This window comes from Nipponia nippon, unplaced genomic scaffold (assembly GCF_047370975.1).
Source record: "Nipponia nippon isolate SJK-2023a ecotype South Korea unplaced genomic scaffold, ASM4737097v1 scaffold_10, whole genome shotgun sequence".
Classification (NCBI taxonomy): Eukaryota; Metazoa; Chordata; class Aves; order Pelecaniformes; family Threskiornithidae; genus Nipponia; species Nipponia nippon.
Genome location: NW_028262291.1, coordinates 20400654 through 20420827, shown reverse-complemented (window position 1 = coordinate 20420827; position 20174 = coordinate 20400654). Strand labels below are relative to the sequence as shown.

The following is a 20174-nucleotide window of genomic DNA, read 5'->3' as shown; positions in this document are numbered from 1 at the left end:
ACTCACTGTCTAAATCTTTTTAATTTGATAAGGCTGCTCTGGGGACTGAATCCTCCCACCTCTCCTCGCCTGCTTGAAGGAGCTCATCTCAGATTTAAAGACAGTGACAATAAACTTCAGCTGTAGGAAATGTGTCATCTTCCACTGAGCCGAGCAGCATTTTCCCTGTTCCTGCCAGATGCCTTTGCTTGCTGTCCATATAAAGTCTGAGGTGGAAATACTTGGTTTACTTTGAACATCTGAATCTTCAATGATCCATTTTGTTGTCATCTCAAAAGAGCAGAATTGCAACAATTAGTAAGCCTTTCTCTCCTTTGCCACTGTGTATCCTTTGAGGTATGGATAGCCCGCAGTGTGAAAGGGAAATGCTGTTGATGTTCTGATTACCCCTCTTAATGTTTTTCTAGCAGTGTTCTCTTTTCCCCATCCTGCATCCTAAAGCTTTAATTTCTTGGCTCATGCCAAGAAGGATTTCCCTACGCGTGGACCCAGTTGCACATTTTGGTTAGCGAACCTGACCCCTGCAGCTGTGCAAGGAGCACTGGGGTGGATTCACTAAGTATTCCCTGCGTGCTTCTGCTGTTGCCAGCCCTGAGCTTTTAAAAAACATCAGTCAGACAACTGGAGAAGAAAAAAAAAAAAAAGTGCTGTGGGATGACATAAGTGTGGTGTTTTGGGTTTTTTTTTGAAAATTTTGTTCTTCGTTTGCTTTTTCATGCTGATTTCTGACTGTCTTGAAGATTTCTGCATGTCTGTATAAGCTGCCAGGAATGCTTGAATCTCAGTATTTTACTTGACTGCAGTACCTAGGGGCCTCAAGTGGCATAACAAATGTTGTGAGCTTTGGGAGAAAATGGTGCCAAACCTCGTGTTAATAGCTGCTGTGGGTTGTGTATAGGTTGTGGTACTGTGAGCTTCCAAGTGGAGTCTGGAGCCATGGTGGGCTTTCCTGTGCTTCATTCAGGTTGGGGTGACATGATTGGGAAGTGCTGTGGACTTTTTAACCAAGTGTTTTTCTCTTAACCATGTGTCACAGAGCACTAAAGTAGGAAAAAATACTGTCTTGTGCTCTTAGAGACTGTGACTTTAATCATTGGTTTATTTTGGAGGAAACGGGGTATGGTACAGCGCTCTGGAAGGGTACAGTGCTCTCATCTGGTTGTCATAACTGGAGGAAAATTTGTCAAGTAATAAGACTGAGAGCTTGTAACATCCCTGCTTTCTATCTAGTGAAGTGTGCAATTGCAGTTAATTTAGCGGAGATGTCATCTGAAGGAGGAGCTGTTGTTCCTGCTTCTGTAGTTTTAATCTTTGTGCTGGTACAAGACACCGTATCACTTTTCTGCACCAATTAATGGCCCCATCTATGTGGAAGGGACTGCCTGGTTCAGAAGGACGTTTGAGGATTACACCTGAAAGCCCCACAGGAAAGGTTTGTGGTGTTCTGAAGATGGCAGGAGACCTCTAAAAATGTGATTGGGAGCCCTGAACCTCCTGACATTTGCTGTCGTGGTCCAGCGCTGTCTGCGCATGGGGCTGGCCTGAGCTTGTGATGCTGGTAAGATCCTGGCAGATGCAAAGATGTCACTGTTCACAGCAGATGATGTATCATGGGCTGAGGCAACCTGCATTTCTGAAGAGATGAATAAGGGGAGAGCTCTTAAGACCTCATCTGCAGTGTTTTGAAAGAATTAGCCTTTAGCACGTGTGCTGGATGAAGGCTAAAGCAATGCAGTGAAGGCTTGAAAAATGTCGAGTCCAGTTGTTGTAGCTATGTAATAAAGGTAACAGTATCTAGCTGTTTATTGCTTCCTATCTCAAGCTCTTCAAAAGAATAACAAGCAGGATATCTGCAGACCTTTGGAGGAGTAGGACTGGTAGCTGTGTGGTGTTAAAAATAAAATTGTGGAATATCTAAATATGTAATTTAGGCTATGGAAAGCAAACCTTTTGGGAAAAATATAGTTATGTCTGGGCGTAGCCAGGCAAGTCCAGCCTCTGGAAAAAGAGAGTTGGAAGCAGACCACAGGCTTGCAGGCTAGCTTTAAGACCTTGGCTGGGCGTAGCAGGAGCCTGGGAGAGGTGCAGGTGTGGGGAGGCACATCTAACATGTAACACAGGAAAACTTGGTGGAACTCACTGTTGTAGTAGCTGAATACCTCTCTCCATCTCATTCAGCAAAACACCTCTGAGTAAGAGTAGTGCTTTTATCAGCTTCAGTTTCCCCTCTGTAAAATGAAGACGACGAAACCGAGCTCATCTCCAGCTGGGAATTTAAGCTGCAGGTGACCTGTAGGTTGATGGCATGATGGATGTTGAAGTTTTCTCCGTGGACAAATGGTCTGACTACCTGTAAAATAAAATTGACTGGCTTATCTATTGGCAAGGACTAGCATGGCCGTACCGTGTCTAGGGAAGGTGAGCTGTATGCCTGTGCTAGCAGCTGAGGTGAAAGTGAGATGAGATGTGTAAATATTGCTGAATCGTATTTTCCCCATAACTCTTGCTTGTGGACTAAATGCCCGGTTGTTTGTGGGGTGGGACAGGGAGGCCAGCGAGCCGTCCCATTCTGGTGTGAATCACCATCAGAGCTGAAGCTCCTGGCCTCTGGCCAGCTCCCCTTCTTGGCAGGTGCAGAGCTGCTGAGCTTTGCCCAAGAAGGAAGATGAGCGTCATCATAGCTTAGATAAGATAAAGCGTGACCAAATCCTTGTTACCCTTGGCAGGTGTGGGTAGATGCTGTCTGGGACTTGTGCAGCTCCAAGGAATAGCCAGGTATTGCATCTGTGGGAAGGGTTGCAAAGCTTCTTTAAAATGTGGAGACTTGATGCTGGAGACCAAAAGGGAAGGTGGGTGCACCCCAAGGGATGGTGACAGCAAAGGCTTGAGGGATGTGAGTGAAGGAACAGCCACGCAGTAACCCTGTGGGCAGAAAGACTTCTGCTGTGTTTTCCTGTGTCTGTGTCCTGCTGTGGACTCTGGGGTTGATGTCACTCCATGACCAGCTCCGTCAGCTCAGGGCTGTGCGGGTACCCTGGTGTCTAGCAGGGCTGAGGACCTCCTCAGCAGCAGTGCTGCCAGAGCATCTCTCTTCACCTATCAGGTTTTTGAAGTTCAAAGGTGTCTGTTGTCCTGAACTGTGCCCTTCTATCTGACATCACGGGAACTAGGAAAAGAATTCAGATTTATTGGAGAGGAAAAATGACGCATGTGGATGCCCTCACAAATGTACACATTTCTTCCATTGCACACTTTGCTCCTGTGCTTGAGAGCTGCCTTCCTTCCTCCTTATCCTCTTTGCCTCTTAAACAAGTTTGCAAGATCTCTGCTCTACCTTTCCTCTCTCCCAGACACATAGCCAGAGGAGTAATCCTCTGCTCCAGTACAGATGCACAAACCCCTTTGATTTAATGCGTTTCCTATGGCACAAAAAGAGACTTTTGCTTCCCATGCAAATCTGGTTGCTCAGTCAAAGCTGCTAAATGCAAATGGACCACTTGTAGCTCTTCTCTCTGGGAAGAGTGGTGTGGGCTTTATGTAAAGCATGAAGATAAGACCTCAGGAGCTTGAAGAGCAGAGCAGTACGCAGATTTGTGCTGGAGAGAGGTCAGCATGGTTGTAGTTCATTCACAACCTGTTTCCGGACTTGTGAGGTGAGATACTAGGCAGGGGGATATTTCAGGCTGTTAGTATCAAAGAAACAAGTGTTTATAGAAATGGATTAACAGTTACTAGTTATGGGTGTGGTGGGGTTGGTCAGTTGTTCTCTCCCCTCTCTCCTTACCACTTCTCTGCTGCATCCAAATGCAGAATCAGCGCCGAATGTGATTTGGTGACTCAACCCGTTCTGATGCCTGAGTCCCTTTCCTCTATTCAGGTTGGGCAAATAACATTCGGTCTGTAATCATGCTTGAGAGCTCTTGCTATTGCCCTTGATATGGGGAGCTGTAATGATGCTTAGATTGGCTTAATCCAATTCAATCTGAAAATCCACTTCTCTGAACAATAAATGTTGCGTGTAGGGGGTGGTATTCAGGTGTTTTTACTAAATCAAAACCCTTTTTGGCATTAGTGGATGAAGCCTTTTTCTTTTCAACATGTACCACTAAATACACAGGATGTGCAGTATGGTTGATTTAGCATTACTATGGGAACCGTAACTTTTTGCATTTCCTGACCTTTATCCATGTAATGCTAAGGATTCATTAATGTGGCTCCAAAATGCTGTTTATTTTTTTGTGTTCGATAAGCTTTTTTGTTCTGGTTAGTACTAAGAGCAGTTTTATAAAGGACCCCAGGAGGAGGTTAGAGACAGAACAGGCTGCGAGGTTCAGAAGAGCAGTTTGCTCCCTTTTTTGTGCTGTTCTAGCAGCATCCCAGCCGAGACAATGGTTCATGTGTGTTAGCATCACCTCTGCAGCAACAGTAAACAAAATGGTGAGTAAACTCTCCTGCTCAGAGGTAGGTAACTCACTTGGTCTGGGTTTGTTTGTGTTTATTTGCCTCAGCTGCACAGCCAGAGCCTGCCTCAAAGGATGTGTAGTTCTGGGGCTGGGGCAAAGCTGAGCCTGTGAGGAGTGGGGAGGTGATCGTCCTGGTCTGAGAGGAGCAAAGCTACCCTCCAGCAGCACAGAGCCCTCCCAGACGGCTCAGAGGAGCTTGCTGGCTCCGTTAAACCTGTATTAAAGACAAGCGTGATGGTTTGTAGTAGTCTTCATGCCCATTTTTTAGTCTGGGGTTTGAAATAACCATCTTAAAATACATGGGGAAGGACCCGCCTTTAGCTTTGCTTTCTGCAGGTCCCATCATCACTTGCTGCTGGGAGGATGGGGCTATTTGTAGCTCCTCTGCAGGTTGATGAGGTCTCCATTGTTCAGATACCAGCTGGAGTCTTAGTGGGAATCAGTGGAAGAGTGGTTTTTGGGCTCTGTAGAGGCTAAGCTTGCCTGCTCATGACTTGTATGGCAAAGCTTATTTGCTGGGCAAATACTGTCCTTGAGGGCTGACGTGAAGAGGCATTTGGGGTGGGGGTGAGCAAAGGGGACAAAACCATACCAGGTGACAAAGAGCCAGCCTCCCAGGGTCTCAACATTCTCTTTTTTTCTTTTCTTTGTCAGCTTCCAAGAAGTTGTCAGGCCTAACTAGTGGGAGCTGACACAGCTGAGGGCAACTTCATGCTGCCTGGAAGCCCTGGAGCTGCCACTGAGTCACAAATCCCCATCAGCATCCCCAGCTGTCAGTGGGCAGGGGTGGCTTTGCTTCCTTTTGGTGGCACTGTGGGATAGAGGGGTACTTTGGTCAGTGGCAAGATAGAGGGTGGCATCTCTGGCTGCTTTAGTGAGAAGGTCCTGGGGTGTGCACCCCACCCCTGGGGTGTGTTTTATGGTTCCAAAGAAAGATGCTCCTTGCAGTGTCATCTTGTGGTTTACCTTTCTTTTTTCCTAAGGTCTCTGCGCTTCTCTTTGTGAAACAGGTTGCCGGCTATGTAAAAGTGGAATTAAACTTGAGGTAGGATTCACAAGGGTAGTTTCCAGTCCTGCCCTTGTTGAAATCAGATGTGAGGTAGGCAGCGAGCTACCTACAAGCACAGCTAGAGTTTCTCAGGGAAGTTAAGTTTATCATGGGACAAGGGATCACCTGCTTTCTTACCACTTCTTCCCCTCTTGCCTAAGGCAGCTCAGAAACAAGCCCTTCTCCTTCACAGCTGTGCATGAGGCAGGATTACAAGGAATTTACCTTGGGAGATTAATGGCAGGTTTTCTTGTGCTGCTTTCTGAACCGATGGCTACTGGCCTGTTGGAAAGGGGATGAGATGCATCGGGAGCGTTGCAAACCACACCTCCTAGCTTGGACCTGCTCTGATACTCTATTTACAGTGGCGGTGTTTGTTCTCCGCAAGCTCTTTGCTGTGGAATATACTGCCGGTTCCAGGGAAGGGGAGCGATACTGTCCTGACACTTGAGGTATTTGGGGACACCTGCAGAGAGAGAAAACGAGGTTGTGTAATGGGGTGGAGGGGAGGGAAGAAAGTCTGTCTCTTTTGGGCAAGGAATTATTTGAGTAGAAGGAAGTCTGAACGAGCTTATGAGTTGCTGTGTCTCAGCAGAGTTTCTTCCTAGGAACTTTCTGTTCTGACTTCCTGCTTTTGCTTTAAAGCAGCAGAGTAGAAATGGGACAGAGACTTGTGGAGTGCAGTGGCATTGTATACCACTGCAGAAAACGGTTGTTATTCCCCTGACGGAAGAGGGAAAATTTATTGATTGGTTTTCAAGAGCTGGAGGTGCTTAATTAGCAGATGGTTAATGCTTCAGTTTGGGTCGTTAAACTGAAGAAACTTGCTCTCGGTTCTGATGTGGTTCTGCAGGTCGCTTAACTCATTCTAGTAACTCGTTGATTTGGGAAACTGCTGATTTAGAGTAATAGCTGCAATGGTTACATTTTCAAAAGTAAAGGGGAAAAAGTACATGCTTAAAATATGTGGGATTGTGATGTTTTCTTATGAAATGGATGTCTTAAGCTGGTTAGATTAAAAACTAAGGATTTTCTGCTGCATTCTTTGTGAAGACTTACTTAGAAATTTTCCTTTAAAAACATTTGTCAGGAAATTTTCCACTCTCTCTCATAAGCATACCTATCCCTCCCTGATTTTCTGTAATCCTACAGCAGTGTTGCTGCTGTGAGCTTCTGACTCAGTGACAGCTTTTGTCAAAGAGGGGAATATTTCCCCCCCAGTAATTTCACCTTTCCCAGAACAGTCGTACAAGTTGAACAAAAGCACCTCTCAGACAGCATCTGCTTCCAAGTTTGCTTTAAACACTGTTCCTTATGTTGATTGCTCCTCGCACTAAGCTGTGCCTGGTATGCAGGGAACATGTGCCCTTCAGCTGCACATGTTATCCCACTTTGTGGAGGAGCAGCTCAGGGCTTGTGGCTGCTCAAAACATTCTTTGGTTTTCTGTCTTGGCTTCTGAGGCTTTTAGTATTTTGTTGTGATTGTCCCCTCTGAATGAGAAAGGGAGAGGATATTTCTGATATCTTGAATGAGATCCTGGAATTCTTGGATATTCAGACTGGTCCTCTGTTATTTAAGGGGAGGAAGTGTCAACCCTCTGGATCCAAGTCTTCACCTGTGGCCCCCTCAATGGTCTGGTAGACAAGAGGTGTCTTTACTGAGCGTATGGATTTCATCCTTCTCCAGTGCACAGATTACACTGGCTTTTCAGGAAAGGTGTTTTTCATAGCACAGCCAGCACCTCCTTAGCTCACAAGAAGGGGTGAATCTTTATACTCATTGTTAGGGTGGATCCTTAGCTGAGAGGTAACCAAGTGTCACGCACCTGTGCCTATGGCCATTTTCATCTCTGTGAGGCAGAGAATGGGTTAACCGTCTTCTTGGAAATGGGCTTCACCCAGCTGCCTCAGCTCTGTTTGTTGTTTTAATAGCATTTGCAGAAAGGTCAAACTGTCCATGGGTCCCATACACTGCTCCTGGGCGAAACCAATACATCACCAGCCAGGGAGAGGCTTCTCCAGAGAGTTGTGGTGCCTAGAAATTCTCTCCATACTCATTCCTACTTGTTTTTTGAAACAGTCTTCACAAACCATTTTTGTCCTTTAAGTGCATCTTTCAGATTCAGAGTAACGAGGTAAAGCTTCTCCCCCTGCTCCCAGAAAAGGTTATGGGGGTGAGATCACTGTGTCCAGTTCTCAAGAGACTGGAGGTGAATTTCCTGGAATGAGGAAAAGATGGTTGAACTTCATGCATCCCCCCTGCAGTTGTAGCCCTCTGGATAAGGAGGTTTCAAGTGCTGCAGAGAACTTGCTGGCTCAGCTGGAGAAGAAATCGTTTTCTATCACATGTATTCAGTAAGCAGTGTGAGTGGGTGCTTTACCAAAAAGAAGTTTCTTCTTTGAAAGGGGATTGGGTGGTCTGATGTTCTGGTTTGATATTTTATCTATGCGTGTGTGTGGTGGCGGAGCTATTTGAGGACAACATAAGGCTATGAATTTTTGTTTGTATGAGGTCAATTTCAATGAAGCAGTGACAGAACAAGATTGGGAGCCAACTAGAGGCAGGAGTCAACACCTTTCTTGTTCAGCATGCCAAGGTTGTGTGGCAGAAAGATCATCCTCCACAAAGCTAATACCAGTTGTTTCCCTCTCTTACAACAGAGGTGAGAACTAGTGAAAGGATGCCTAGAGACAGTGACTCCGCTGGATGAGTGTGCATAGGTAACAGCAGCCCAGGAGGGTTCCTGCTGAGGTCAGACAATGTGCCTGGCTGTCATAGAGAGATTCAGCTTCTTGTTGGAAAGGAAAATCTTTGTTCTGGTATTACATAGACGGTTAGAATCTGAGGACTTAAAGGGAGGTCTGAGTTGAGTTCAGCACCCAAGTTATGGGTCTGATGGCAGTGATAGTCGTGGGAAGAAGCCTGACCTTTGGCTGTTGGAGTAGCAAGTCCAGTTCGTAGGACTGTCCTTGATGAAAATGCAACAAATGCTGTGGTCCTTTTGGTAGAAGACTCTGTGTACTTTGAGGGTGGTTCCTGCTGATGAGAAATCAGCCTCTATTCATGCTGAGGAAGGGCCAGGCTGAACCAGCACTGTGTCTCCAACAGCAGCTACCCTCGTCTTCCCAGCATAAATGTGTAATGATACTTTCCTAGTACACTCTTTTGGATGTTTGTGGCTCAGAAAATTTTCACCAAAACAGATATTTTGTGTAATAGTCCTTTATGGACAAACTCAGGGAAGAAAAAAACAGCCACTTCTGCAGCCCATGAATACCTGTGACATCCTCAGCACCCCGTGTCAGCGAGTCCCATGCTTTAATGGTTTGCAGAGAAGTGCTTCCTCCTGTTTGATGTGCAACTGCCACCATCCAGTTTTATCTGAGACTTCTGGATTCTTTTCTTAAAGACGTCAGTGACTGGGGACAATTCTTCACTGTCTCTGCCATTCGTGAATTGGTTACACGGGCAACTCCACAAAAAACAAATTTTTGCATTTGAAGTTTTGTATATCCATTAGAACCTTTTATCCACTTATTCAATAACTGGCTGTTTCTGCATAATATAATTTTGCGTTGAAGTACTTCAAGGACACTGACAGAGTGTGTCTAGCTCTCCACCAGCACAGGACTGAGGCATGCCTCCTTTCAGTGTTAATTTTCTCTGCAGAACACCGAGCGTGGTTGCATTCCTGAGGGCAGGGGAAGAGCCTTGTGTACAGGTGGCTCTGCTGCTCTCAGGGTGTGAAAGGAGTCTCCACAGCAGCATTTCTGCTTAGCTGCAGCAGCCAAGGTGGTGCTCGTCATGTGTCGAGTGTTCCTGGATGACATTTTAGCTGTTCAATAACTAGTGGTACAAGCCCAGAAGTGCGCTGACTTCTGGTTGTTGTCTCTGGTATAACCTGCTCTGCATGCAAGTGCTCCCTTTGCTAAAGGGGCTGGTAAGGCAGGAGGAAATTGCCAGCAATGTTCAATTAAACAAGCTGAGGAGCTGCCCTGGATTTATGTAATTTCCTCTAAAGACTATTTGAAGAGCTTTGAATGCCAGCTTAGATCTGGAGCTTGTCTTCCTTATGGGGTGTTCCTGCCTGCCGCACCAGCCCTTGGAAAAGACGAATAGAAGAGAGCAGGGATCTCCTTTGCCTGGGCTCCCAGTGCTCAGTGTTCACTTTCAATCAAAAATGATCCAGTGTGTCTGATGTCAAGTGCCAAGTCCTCTGTCTTCTCCTTTTCCCGCATCGGGGCTGGCAAAAGAAGTTTGTTTGCCTCCTGACTACCTGCCTTGCCAGTAGGTATCACCAGCAGAGCAGAGCATTTGCTCTGCGGTCAACATGCTTGGTGTTACTGATTGCTGAACTCAAAGCAGCATGTACCTTCCACTTCACAACACTGTGTTCAGCTAACATGAATAAAGGCTGTATTATCTCTTCACGGCTAAAATATCCTGTCTTCCTCTATTTTCTTGAGCTGATTGCCTGTGTCCTCTAACAACCGCATATTTGTGGTAGAACATTAACAGGAGTGGCATCAATGGGAAACTTGATACTGCTCAGAGGCTTTTCTACTTGACTAAGTGAATGATATTTACTTATTTACTTACTGCTGGCTAACCATGTCCTTTGTGGATGTGCAGCATGATCTCCAGCCTATGGAAATACAATGAATTCTTCTTTTTGAAGCCAAAGAGTACAATAGGGTACAATCAACAAAAAGTTGATCTGCTGGAGGGTAGGAAGGCTCTTCAGAGGGACAGGCTGGATCGATGGGCCAAGGCTGATTGTATGAGATTCAACAAGGCCAAGTGCTGTGTCCTGCACTTGGGCCACAACAACCCCATGCAATGCTACAGGCTTGGAGAGGAGTGGCTGGAAAGCTGCCCAGTGGAAAAGGACCTGTGCCAGCAGTGTGCCCAGGTGGCCAAGAAGGCCAATAACATCCTGGCTTGCATCAGAAATAGTGTGGCCAGCAGGACTAGGGAAGTGATCATCCCCTTGTACTTAGCACTGGTGAGGCTGCACCTTGAATACTGTGTTGAGTTTTGGGCCCCTCACTACAAGAAAGATGGAGCAAGAAAGGTGCTGGAGCATGTGCAAAGAAGGGCAACGAAGCTGGTGAAGGGCCTAGAGCACAAGTCTTATGAGGAGCAGCTGAGGGAACTGGGGTTGTTTAGCCTGGAGAAGAGGAGGCTCAGGGGAGACCTTATTGCTCTCTACAACTACCTGAAAGGAGGGTGTAGCGACGTGGGTGTCAGTCTCTTCTCCCAAGTAACAAGTAACAGGACAAGAGGAAATGGCCTCAAGTTGCACCAGGGGAGATTTAGTTTGGATATTAGGAAAAACTTCTTTACTGAAAGGGCAGTCAGGCACTGGAACAGGCTGCCAGGGAAGTGGTTGAGTTCCCATCCCTGGAGGTATTTAAAAGATATGTAGATGTGGTGCTTAGGAACATGGTTTAGTGGTGGACTTGGCAGTGCTAGGTTAACAGTTGGATTTGACGATCTTAAGGGTCTTCTCTAACCTAAATGATTCTATGATTCTAATATTGCTGTTTTTTTCCATTCCATATACAATGAATCATTATGTTGTGTTGTATGAGATGTTGCAATGTTCTGTTCTGTCTCTTTTTTTAAAAAAAGTTTCAGGAAACCTGTAAGCCTTTTATAAAGTGAAGGAATTTGTAAAAATGAGTTGTTTTTAAACTAGCTATTGCTATTTGTCATGTCTTATTGCAGGTGTGCTCTTTATTTTCTGAAAAATCAGCTGTGTGCTAGTTATATTGACAGATCCAAGACCCTTAGCTGTTTATGGAAAAAATGTGGTTTGGATTTTGTTTTTAATTGCTGAGAATTAACTCTTGGCCCAAATATCATTAGAGGAAAAACTGATGCTTTCTCTCTCCACTCCCCAAGCAAAACAACGCAACAAAGCCAAAACCCCGATTAGTAGGAGCAGTTCCAGTGCAAACACGCACCCTCGGTGTTTGCAGTGCCAACACTGTGACACTGTGCCAGTGTGAAAGAGCTGCAAAGTGTTGCTTGGCTTACGAAGGGCATAGCTGGGGAACGGCGTGTAGGTGTGATGGAGGATTTGTGGCAATTTCTGAGGGAAAGAATATTGTTTTGGTATGTCGTGGATACCTGTTTGTGTTGAAGACTTACTACATTGATGGTTCTTGGCATGTGTTGGTGCTTTCTATTGTGTCATTGAATCAGGAAGCATCAGTAAGTGCAGTTTTAAGCAGTTTATTTGTTCACTTCTTGAAATAAAAAAAGAGAACTGTTACCAATCTCAAGTTGCTTGCAGATAGGAGCATAGAGTCTGTATCAAACAAGTTTCTCCCTGGCAAGTTTTTTTGGCAGAGACCAAGAAGTTCGTATGATAAGTCATAAAGAAGTGTTCCTCTTTGAACTTTGGCGAGGGAAATGGTGAATTGCAGCAGAGCACCTTTTTTAAGGTGCTATTCAGAATGACGGATCCCTAACAGTTGTCTGTGTTTCTGGGATATACCTCTGTATCGTACTGGCATATCCCATGATGAAGTCATCCGTCGATATTGCAGCATGGGTTAGCTCAGGGCTATCAAGCTGGGCTAATCTCCTGCTGAGTAAACAACACAAAGGTTCCTGGATTCGTTCCTGTTTCCTTAAAGGGATGTAATCAAGTGCAGGCAATTAAAAGAGAGAGTGAGTGAAGTGTAGCTCTAGATATTACACCTGATTTCAGGCTCTCTGCCCAGGGTGTGTATGGGTTTTCTTAGTGTTTTTTTTTTTTAAAGAAAAAAAAACCTGCAAAACAATTGATGTTTTTCTAATTTTTCAGTGTATTTTTTTCCCTACTGTTCCCTTTGGGAAGGGAGAACCCAACAACCACCCAAACAAATTCCAAACAATGGAAACAAATTTCTTAGAGAAGGGAAAGAGCAAAATTAATTTTGAACAAAGTACACTGAGAAATAACTCTCTTTCTGCTTTCCTCCCAGCCTTTTCAGGCACAACGGCAGAGCCTTTTAAAACAGTTTCCACCGAATGGGTGCTCAGTTCCTTTGAGCGGCTTTTGGAAATTTAGCCTATGTGGAAACCAGTTTGACATGGGGGTCAGTGTCGTTTCCTGGCAAGACCTTTGCTCTACCTTCACCTGGTCAGATTTGCATGGCCGTAATTTTGCCAATGCGTTTAGAATATGTGCTTTCTGCGTGCAACTAGGATAATAATTGTAACTGTGTATTTGATCACTGAATCTCATCGTACTGTAAAATCTGGGATGTGTAGATGTGACTGTGTCCTACAAGGAGCACTTTTTTAGTAATTATTTGCTTTCAAAACATTGGGAGAGAAAGGAAAGTAGAACAAACAGAGCAAGTGGCATCTGTTTGATATAAAATGGTATAAGGACCTCTTGAAGCTTTTACTGCCCTTTTCTTTTAAAATGTACCTGTTACTCACCTGCTCCTGAGTGATGCTCCCATTCCATCAGCAAGCAACAAATGCTTTGTACTACTGCATCCTGGCATGCTCCTGCTGTGTGATTGTAAATTGCTGAAGCAGCAGGCTTCTGCTGCAGGGATCCCTTACCCTAGCCCTTCATCTCCTTCTCTTTGTGTAATGTCCTCTTGTGCATGGGATCAGACCTGTCTCATTCAGCCTATGCATCAAGAGCATGATCAATGCACACCTCAACACCCAGTGAATTCCTTCCCTTAAAGTTGTAAGACTCTTTTTCTGCACCAGGAGTAGAAAGGAAAGGGTGTGTGTTCTTCTGATCAATTTAAATAAATGGCTTAAATATTTAGCTTTAGTATGGGGGTGTTTTTGTTATTTCTAATAATATTGTCTTAGGCAGAGACACAGGAGGTCTTCTTTTGGGAAACTTCCCAGCAAGTATCTGAGCACTTCAGTTTGTGGTACACTATGGACACCTACTATGTACCTATAACGATTCTTCTTTAATATTCCATGTCGCCAAAAATACAGTGGTACAGGAAAGCAAAAACCTGCTTTCCCTTATAGCTCCTCAGGACCCAAACACTGGACTTGCTCTGAAATCCTGGGTAAGCCACTTAGCCAGTTGTGCTTTGTTTTCCCTCCTTCATTAATTGTTGATTTGTTGTCTTGAATTGGGGCAGGACTCCTAGGAATGCTGTGTACAATGCCCTGCAGTGACTGGGGTCATCTGAGGACCAGCTGTGGAAAATTTGGCTGTGCTCCCCACTTTCCTTTCCTCCTTGTCAGGCTGTGGGGGGAAAAAAAACAAACCCAAAGTTGTCATGTGCACACGGTGGTCACGGTCACATAGATAAGGGCTTGGCTGTTGGTAGCATTTTAGCCATGACTTCTCTTTACCTCTTTAACACAGCTTACTGCTACAACAAGAAGCTTTCAGAGACAATATATTGGAAACCATGACACAGTAATGCTACCTTGAAAGTAGTATCTCCCCTTTTCAGGAAGAGCACCTTGGGTCTGTTCTTCTGTTTGTTGAAATTTGCAGATTCTTCAAGTTCTGTGTTCAAGTTTTTCGTTCTTCAGCTTTGGGGCTTTGAAACTATTTTGATGCTTGAGTTTCACATGTAATTACTAGTCTCCAGGAACTGAGTCTTAAAATAAAGTGCCAGCTGTCACAAGCATCAGAATCAAATTGGAGGATCTGACAATCTATAAGCATAGGCAGGTGACGTGACTTACCCAGGGCCATATGGCAAGCTAAGTCAGGATTAAAATTTAGGTCTTGTGATTTCCCCAAAGAATGCCATGCCCATGGGATCCAGCTGGCTTTCTGGCACAGCTTTGCACAGGACAAACTGCAGTGGTTAAAATATGTGCATAAGACTGGTCTGAGTTACCACTGTGTAGAGATGTAAGACTTGGTGTTAGCTGTCTTTACTGGCAGTCAAATTTCCCATTCTGTGCTGTGTCTGAGAAGATCTGTGTTTGCTTTCCAGACTCTGGGAAAGGTGTCTTGCAGGAGCAGGTGAATTTTTGCTTGCCAGGCCCCAGCACACACTGTGGCAGGAGATATCTGGTGTAATCCACAGGTCCTGAAGACTGGCTTTCTCTGAAGCTCTGTATCAGGTTGTTCAGATGTTGGACACTGCCCAGATCTGGACTGTGAAGTATCAGAGCTGACCTTGAGCACAGGCAGCCAAACCCCTGGGGTGGGGGGGAAAGGGGGCTGCAGAAGAACATTACACACCAAGGCTGGCCAGGGTGATTGGAGCCCATTGGTGCCCCCATGTCCCTGGCACTTCCATCTTTCTGGTAGATCTCCCAGGCCCAGTTTTGGTCTCTGCCACAGTTCCCAGATGTGAAGGTAGCAGGAAGCACATGTTTGAACTGAAGCTGGGCGGAACTCCATCTCTTGTGGAGCGGGTGCTGGTCAAACCCTGTACCCGGAAAACTGGAATAGTCCCATAAAGCTTTGTCAGCACCCACTGATTGCAGCAGGCACCCCGTTTCTGTCAGCATGTTCATGTGAACAGTGAATGTTTTCATACAGGTTCAAAGGGAGGCTGGACAAGTGTCTTGGAAGACGAGGGAGGAACCATGTGGCTCAGGAATTGCCCCAGGCTGACAGCAGCTAGAGGCTGGCAGATCTCTTCAGGGAAGCCTTCTCTGTGCTTGCCCTGCTGTTACTTTTCCCTCGCCAGCCATTCATGGCCACTGTTGAGGGCAAGATGCTGGGCTAGATGAACTCTGCCATGACCCCTTGCATATGTTCTTATGATGCAATATCCAAGACACAGAGATTGTCCTGACTCCAGGCTAGGTGTGGAAATTAATTCTTAACTGGTGCTAACTCAATGACTGCCTTATCCTGGCAGGAGAGACCTGGAAAAAATAATCCTGTCAGAAAGTTTTGGTAACGACCAAAACTTTGTCACTGGAGGTGGGTTGGCTACATCTCACTGGGGGAGCCTGGCAGGTTTGCCTGACCAAAAGCATTAGATGCCCATACCTATCTTCTCTGTCTTCTCCACTTGTGTCAGGTAAGCATGGCTGTTCCCAAACTGATCCTTCTGCACTGAAGCCAGCTCTGCTGGCCTTGCTTTTGGGTACCAGTCCCAGTTTTCGTACTGTAGTGACCTCAGCCTCTTTGAAAGTTGTCCTTCAGTAGTGGTCTGCATCTTGCTGATGAAGCTGCTTCCCCAGTAGTTTGCAGTGATGATCTGTAACTGGGGAAGGTATGACAGCACTTGTTAGACTGAGATCTGCTTTGTGCCTCATCCACTTTTATACCATGCAATGCCCTTACAAACAGGGATGGACACAAAGAGCTTCTCAGTCAAAGGCCTCTGGGGGAGAAGTCCATCAGAGCTGCAGTGTATTTTGCTTACTGGGGCTCTCTGCTATTTGCTGCTTTGTTCCTCTACAAGTGCTGTCTCGCCATTGACAGAGCCACATCTGGCTTGAAGCCACTTGAAGCAGCTTGAACAGGAGACTCTGCACTCAGAACATTGAATTAATGGGCTTGATCTTTTACATGTGAGTGATCCTTTCAGACTCTTGTCCATGTCAGGCTCCCAGCTCTTCTAATTAAGAGGTTTTTAGCTCAGCCAATGTTTGGGAGCTGTGGTACAGCTGGGCTTCTGATAAAATGAGGAGATGCCAGAGGTAGTGATGTAGTGGGTCCGATTTCAGCTTGCAAATATGTTTCTGAGAGAGAACAGAACATCCTCCTCATATAACCTTTTGTTTGCTGCAGCAGAGCTGGGTAGACATCATCTGTGTGGGCTGCTCTTGCTTTTGAAATAGAAACGATGAAGCTGCTAACGAGAAAGTAAGATCTTCTTTACTTCTAGGGACCTCAGTGTCTTTTAGGCAGCTAGAGGGATGTTTCAGAAAATGTATTTCTTATTTGCACTTTTTCTTATTCTGGCTGTTTTCTGCAATCCTGTTATGGCTCTTGCTTTGAACTCCCATTTTGTTTCATCCCATGCTGCTGCCTGCACTCACCATCTGGTACCGGGTGCTGCTTGTGCTGAGACTGTGTCTTTGTGGAAGGAAAGGGTCCGGCAAAAAGCTTCAGCAAGGCAGCCTGTAGCAGGCAATAATTATCATTCATCAGTGTGGCTATGTGATTCCTCACTGTAATCACCTGTAAAATCTATGCAGTGTAAGATATTTGGGTCTCTTTTTTTTTTTGTTGTTTCCTTTTGAGGCCAGCTTTGCAACTTTTACTTGAATGTGAAAAGTAAGCTGGGGTTCTTTCTGACCTCTTTACTACTAACACATACAGACTTGCCATCAGAAGCAAGCTGACTGTTCAGCTAATGGGTAGGATCAAGCTTTAGTCTCCAAATTTTGCTGTGTTGCCTCCATAACAACAAAAAAAAAAAGCTTGGTAGGAGGGTTTGTTTGAAAAAGAGCAAGAGAGGAGGACATCCCTTGCCTTCTTGCTTTTCATGCTTGGTTCCCTCCTTTCCTCTGCAGTATTCACCAAAGCTTGTGGCCAGCTCTGTGTCCATTGCTTGCCAGGGATGTCTACTTGACTAGAAACATATAATAGTAACCATTTATAGGTAGTTTTCTGCAGAGTTTCAAATAAGTGTCTTCTCAAGTGATGCTAAACGGAGGTGCCCTGAAAAAACACTGATTTGAAAGGGGGATTGAAGCGTTCTGCTTGTTCTTTGAAGCAGAACCACCCTCTGGCTCACGACCCAGCAGTAATAAATGGAGTCAAATAGTGTGGTGCGTAATTGCCTTCTCCTTTTGTGTCAGCTTCATATAGTTCTCGCATGTGACATTCTTCCTGGCCATCATGCTCTTTATCTTCCCATTGTACTAAGAGTGCAAACAAAATTAACTTGTTTGTTATCGTGGCATCTGTATGTGGCTTTTAATTTCTTGGAGGTTAAAAAAAAAAAAACCAACCCTCAAGCCTTCTTTGTCTAGTACTGTTTAAATCTGCTCTCAGCCTGCTTGCACAGCTCACTGCTGCCTTGCAATGCAGAACACAAATCTGCAGAAGTCTAAAGCAGTCAGTGCAACAAGGCTTAAAAATGTGGTGGTGTTGCTGAAGAAAAGCTGGAGAGCGTTACGTGGCATCAGTGAGTCAGAAGGTGAGTTCGGGTAGGGATGTGTTGTACGCACCTTTACAATCACAGTTCTGTGCTTAAAGGGGTGCTCTCATTCCTAGCCTTTTTGTTTTAGGTACTTGTAAGTAACGGGAATTATTTTCTTTGGCCTCTGAAATGTGTCCATAGTTGTGTGGTTTCCTTCCTATAAAGGTGAACATTTCAGATTAAAATACTGTTTGGCAGCTTACGAGCTCTCAAAACAGAGGCTGGGAGGCAAGGAGGGCAGGAGTGCCCAGCTTGTTACATTTTTCCCAGTGCGTCACTTGCACAAATCTTCCTCCTCTCTGCTTTCGTCCTGCTCTGGGTTCTTGCAGTTGTGATGCAGGTTTGGTGTTCAAAGGTGGTGCAGAAAAGCAACAGGAGGAGGAAAAGCACATGGTATTACCAGAGGAACCAAGACCAGAGAAGCATCCTGGTGAGGGCATCCAGGGAGCTGTGCAAGAGCTGGGAGCTGGCTCTGCTTACAGTGTTTGAGCCCCTTGTCTCAGCTAATGCAGGACTATCACTGTGTTCCCATGCAGATTTATCTGCATGCTTTAACATCCCCTTCCTGTCCTCTCGTCTTCGCTGAAACCTTCCCTTGGCACCTGGCTTTCACCAGCAGAGAACACTGCCCTGTAGGTCTGAGCCAGAGGAGGAGAGATGGCAAAAGAGCATCGTTACTCAGTGCAGGGTCTGGAGCCCATCACAGTGTGGAGGGTTACAGCTGTGTGGTAGGCTTGGTTGTGCCCATGTTGTGTACAGTGTGTACCTCTGACACAAACCCTCTGCACACTGTCTTCCTCCCTTTCTCTCGGTAACAGATATGGATGCTGAATATTGTTCTTTCAAACCAACAAGGCACATAACTAGATGATATGTGGGGCATAAGTGGAGGGTCACATTTGACTGGGGTTTCTCTGTTTCCTGCCCCGCAGCTCTTCTGTTTGCCCCTGCCCTGGGGGAAAAGACTTTGAGACGATGGAGAACCAGAGGGGAGCGCTCTTGGGATACATCCACTGGGAAGGAGAAGAGGAAGGGGATGAGGAGGATGGGGTGGCTCCTGCTGCTTCCCCGTCCAGCCAAGCGAGCGAATTGGAAGATGTGCAGGTGGAGATGCTCGAGAAGGCAAGGGAGCTCTTCCAGCTGTGTGACAAGGACGAGAAGGGTTTTATCACCAAAGTGGACATGCAGGTGAGGGAAAAAATCTTTCCCCTTTCCTGGGAGGAACTGTAAAGTCATGGGTGGCAGAAGAGGGGAGAATGTGGCATGTCTTTACTTTTGGCAAGTATGGGTGTGCATGTGGGCTCTGTCTCATTCAGATTTCTGGGAACCAAACTCTGCCGCAGCCAGCTGCTAGGAACCAAAAATCCCAGGAGGACTTTGGACCTCCAGGGAATTCCTGGGACAAGTGGGACTGCAAATCCAAATTTTTAAGGAATGCATAAAATAAATAAATAATAATAAAAAAAGCAACAGTTCCTACAAACATTAAGCATTCAGTGGATGGGAAATCTGTGGGGAAAAAAAATCTTTGGTTTAATTTAAAAAAAAAAAACAAAACACCACCATCTGCAAAAAACACAGTCAATAACAAAAAGAATTCACCAACTTAATAAGAAAAGCTGTATTACTTTTTTGTCTCAATCATAGCTAAAGCCTGATCTCAAAAAAACTCACTTTAGGCCTGAACTATAACTTTGCTCTAGAATAATGTGTTTTGCGGCTTTCTGCTAAAACCAGTATTTGTAAACAGAATCTCTACAGTTCTTTGTGAGTTTTGTTTTAGTGGTTTATCAGGAAGGTTACATGTGGGTTGTTTTCTTCTGTCTCACCTCTCCCTCCATCTATAATTAACCCTTGGCAGGTCCATGCTGGTTTAATTATTGACTCACTTTGTTTTGGGTTGTGTGATGCCTGATTTTGTATAGTTACATTAATAAATATTTATTAAGCTTTTATCTAAAGCTGCCTGCTTAACAGACAGTAATGAGGTTTTAGTTTACACCTCTTGTATTTTGGAAGCTTCTTTGGGTGCCCCTTCACACTAGATGCTCTAAGATGTATTATGAAGGGAAATCTCTCTGCTCCTTGTCTGTGTTGTGGGAATAGTGATACAGTCCCAACAGGCACAAAATGACAGAAGAAAGCTAACTCTCTGCTATGGGCTGACCATTTTGTTTATGATGATCTGCAAGATTTCCTGCAAGAGCTGGGAACTGAATCCAGACACCCACAAGTCTGTCACCCTTCTCTGGCCAAAGAGGTGGAGCTGGTACCTGATGTGCCTATAGAGAGCTCTCTTGGGAGCAGCAGTGGTCACAGGAGGTTGGCAGTGCCCTGGGAGGCTGCCACCTTTGGGCAGGGCTTGGGCGGGGGTGGACGGAGTTAGGCAGTGAACTAGAGGCAGCTGTTCTGAAGTTGGGGAGGAAGAGGGTTGAGCTCCCTCCAAACAAAATAACCTGAAGCTCCCTCTCTGCAGTCTTGGTTGAATCATTCAGTAATGGAAAGCGTTGCTGTATCAGTGGGTCCAAACGGGCATTTGTGTCATCACGCAGCTGTACTGGCAGGCTGTCGCATCCCGGCCAGGATCCAGTGCTGAAAGTGCACAT

General features: G+C 45.4%; 1 protein-coding gene across 6 annotated transcripts in view; it reads left to right on the top strand.

Moving 5' to 3' along the window:
* CRACR2B (calcium release activated channel regulator 2B) overlaps positions 1–20174 on the top strand; it is a 49399-nt gene that overhangs the window by 2085 nt on the left and 27140 nt on the right. For 4 of the 6 annotated variants that reach the window (XR_015701876.1, XR_015701875.1, XM_087745848.1 and 1 more), the window contains exon 2: positions 18501–18756. Coding sequence is in view for 4 of the 6 variants with exons in the window: in XM_087745848.1 (XP_087601974.1) it covers positions 18544–18756 (213 nt within the window). In the remaining 2 variants the exon portion in view is untranslated. Of the gene's footprint in view, positions 1–5856; positions 5964–17458; positions 17566–18500; positions 18757–20174 lie in introns of those variants that run through there. The other 2 variants (XM_087745846.1, XM_087745847.1) reach the window with 2 other exon arrangements.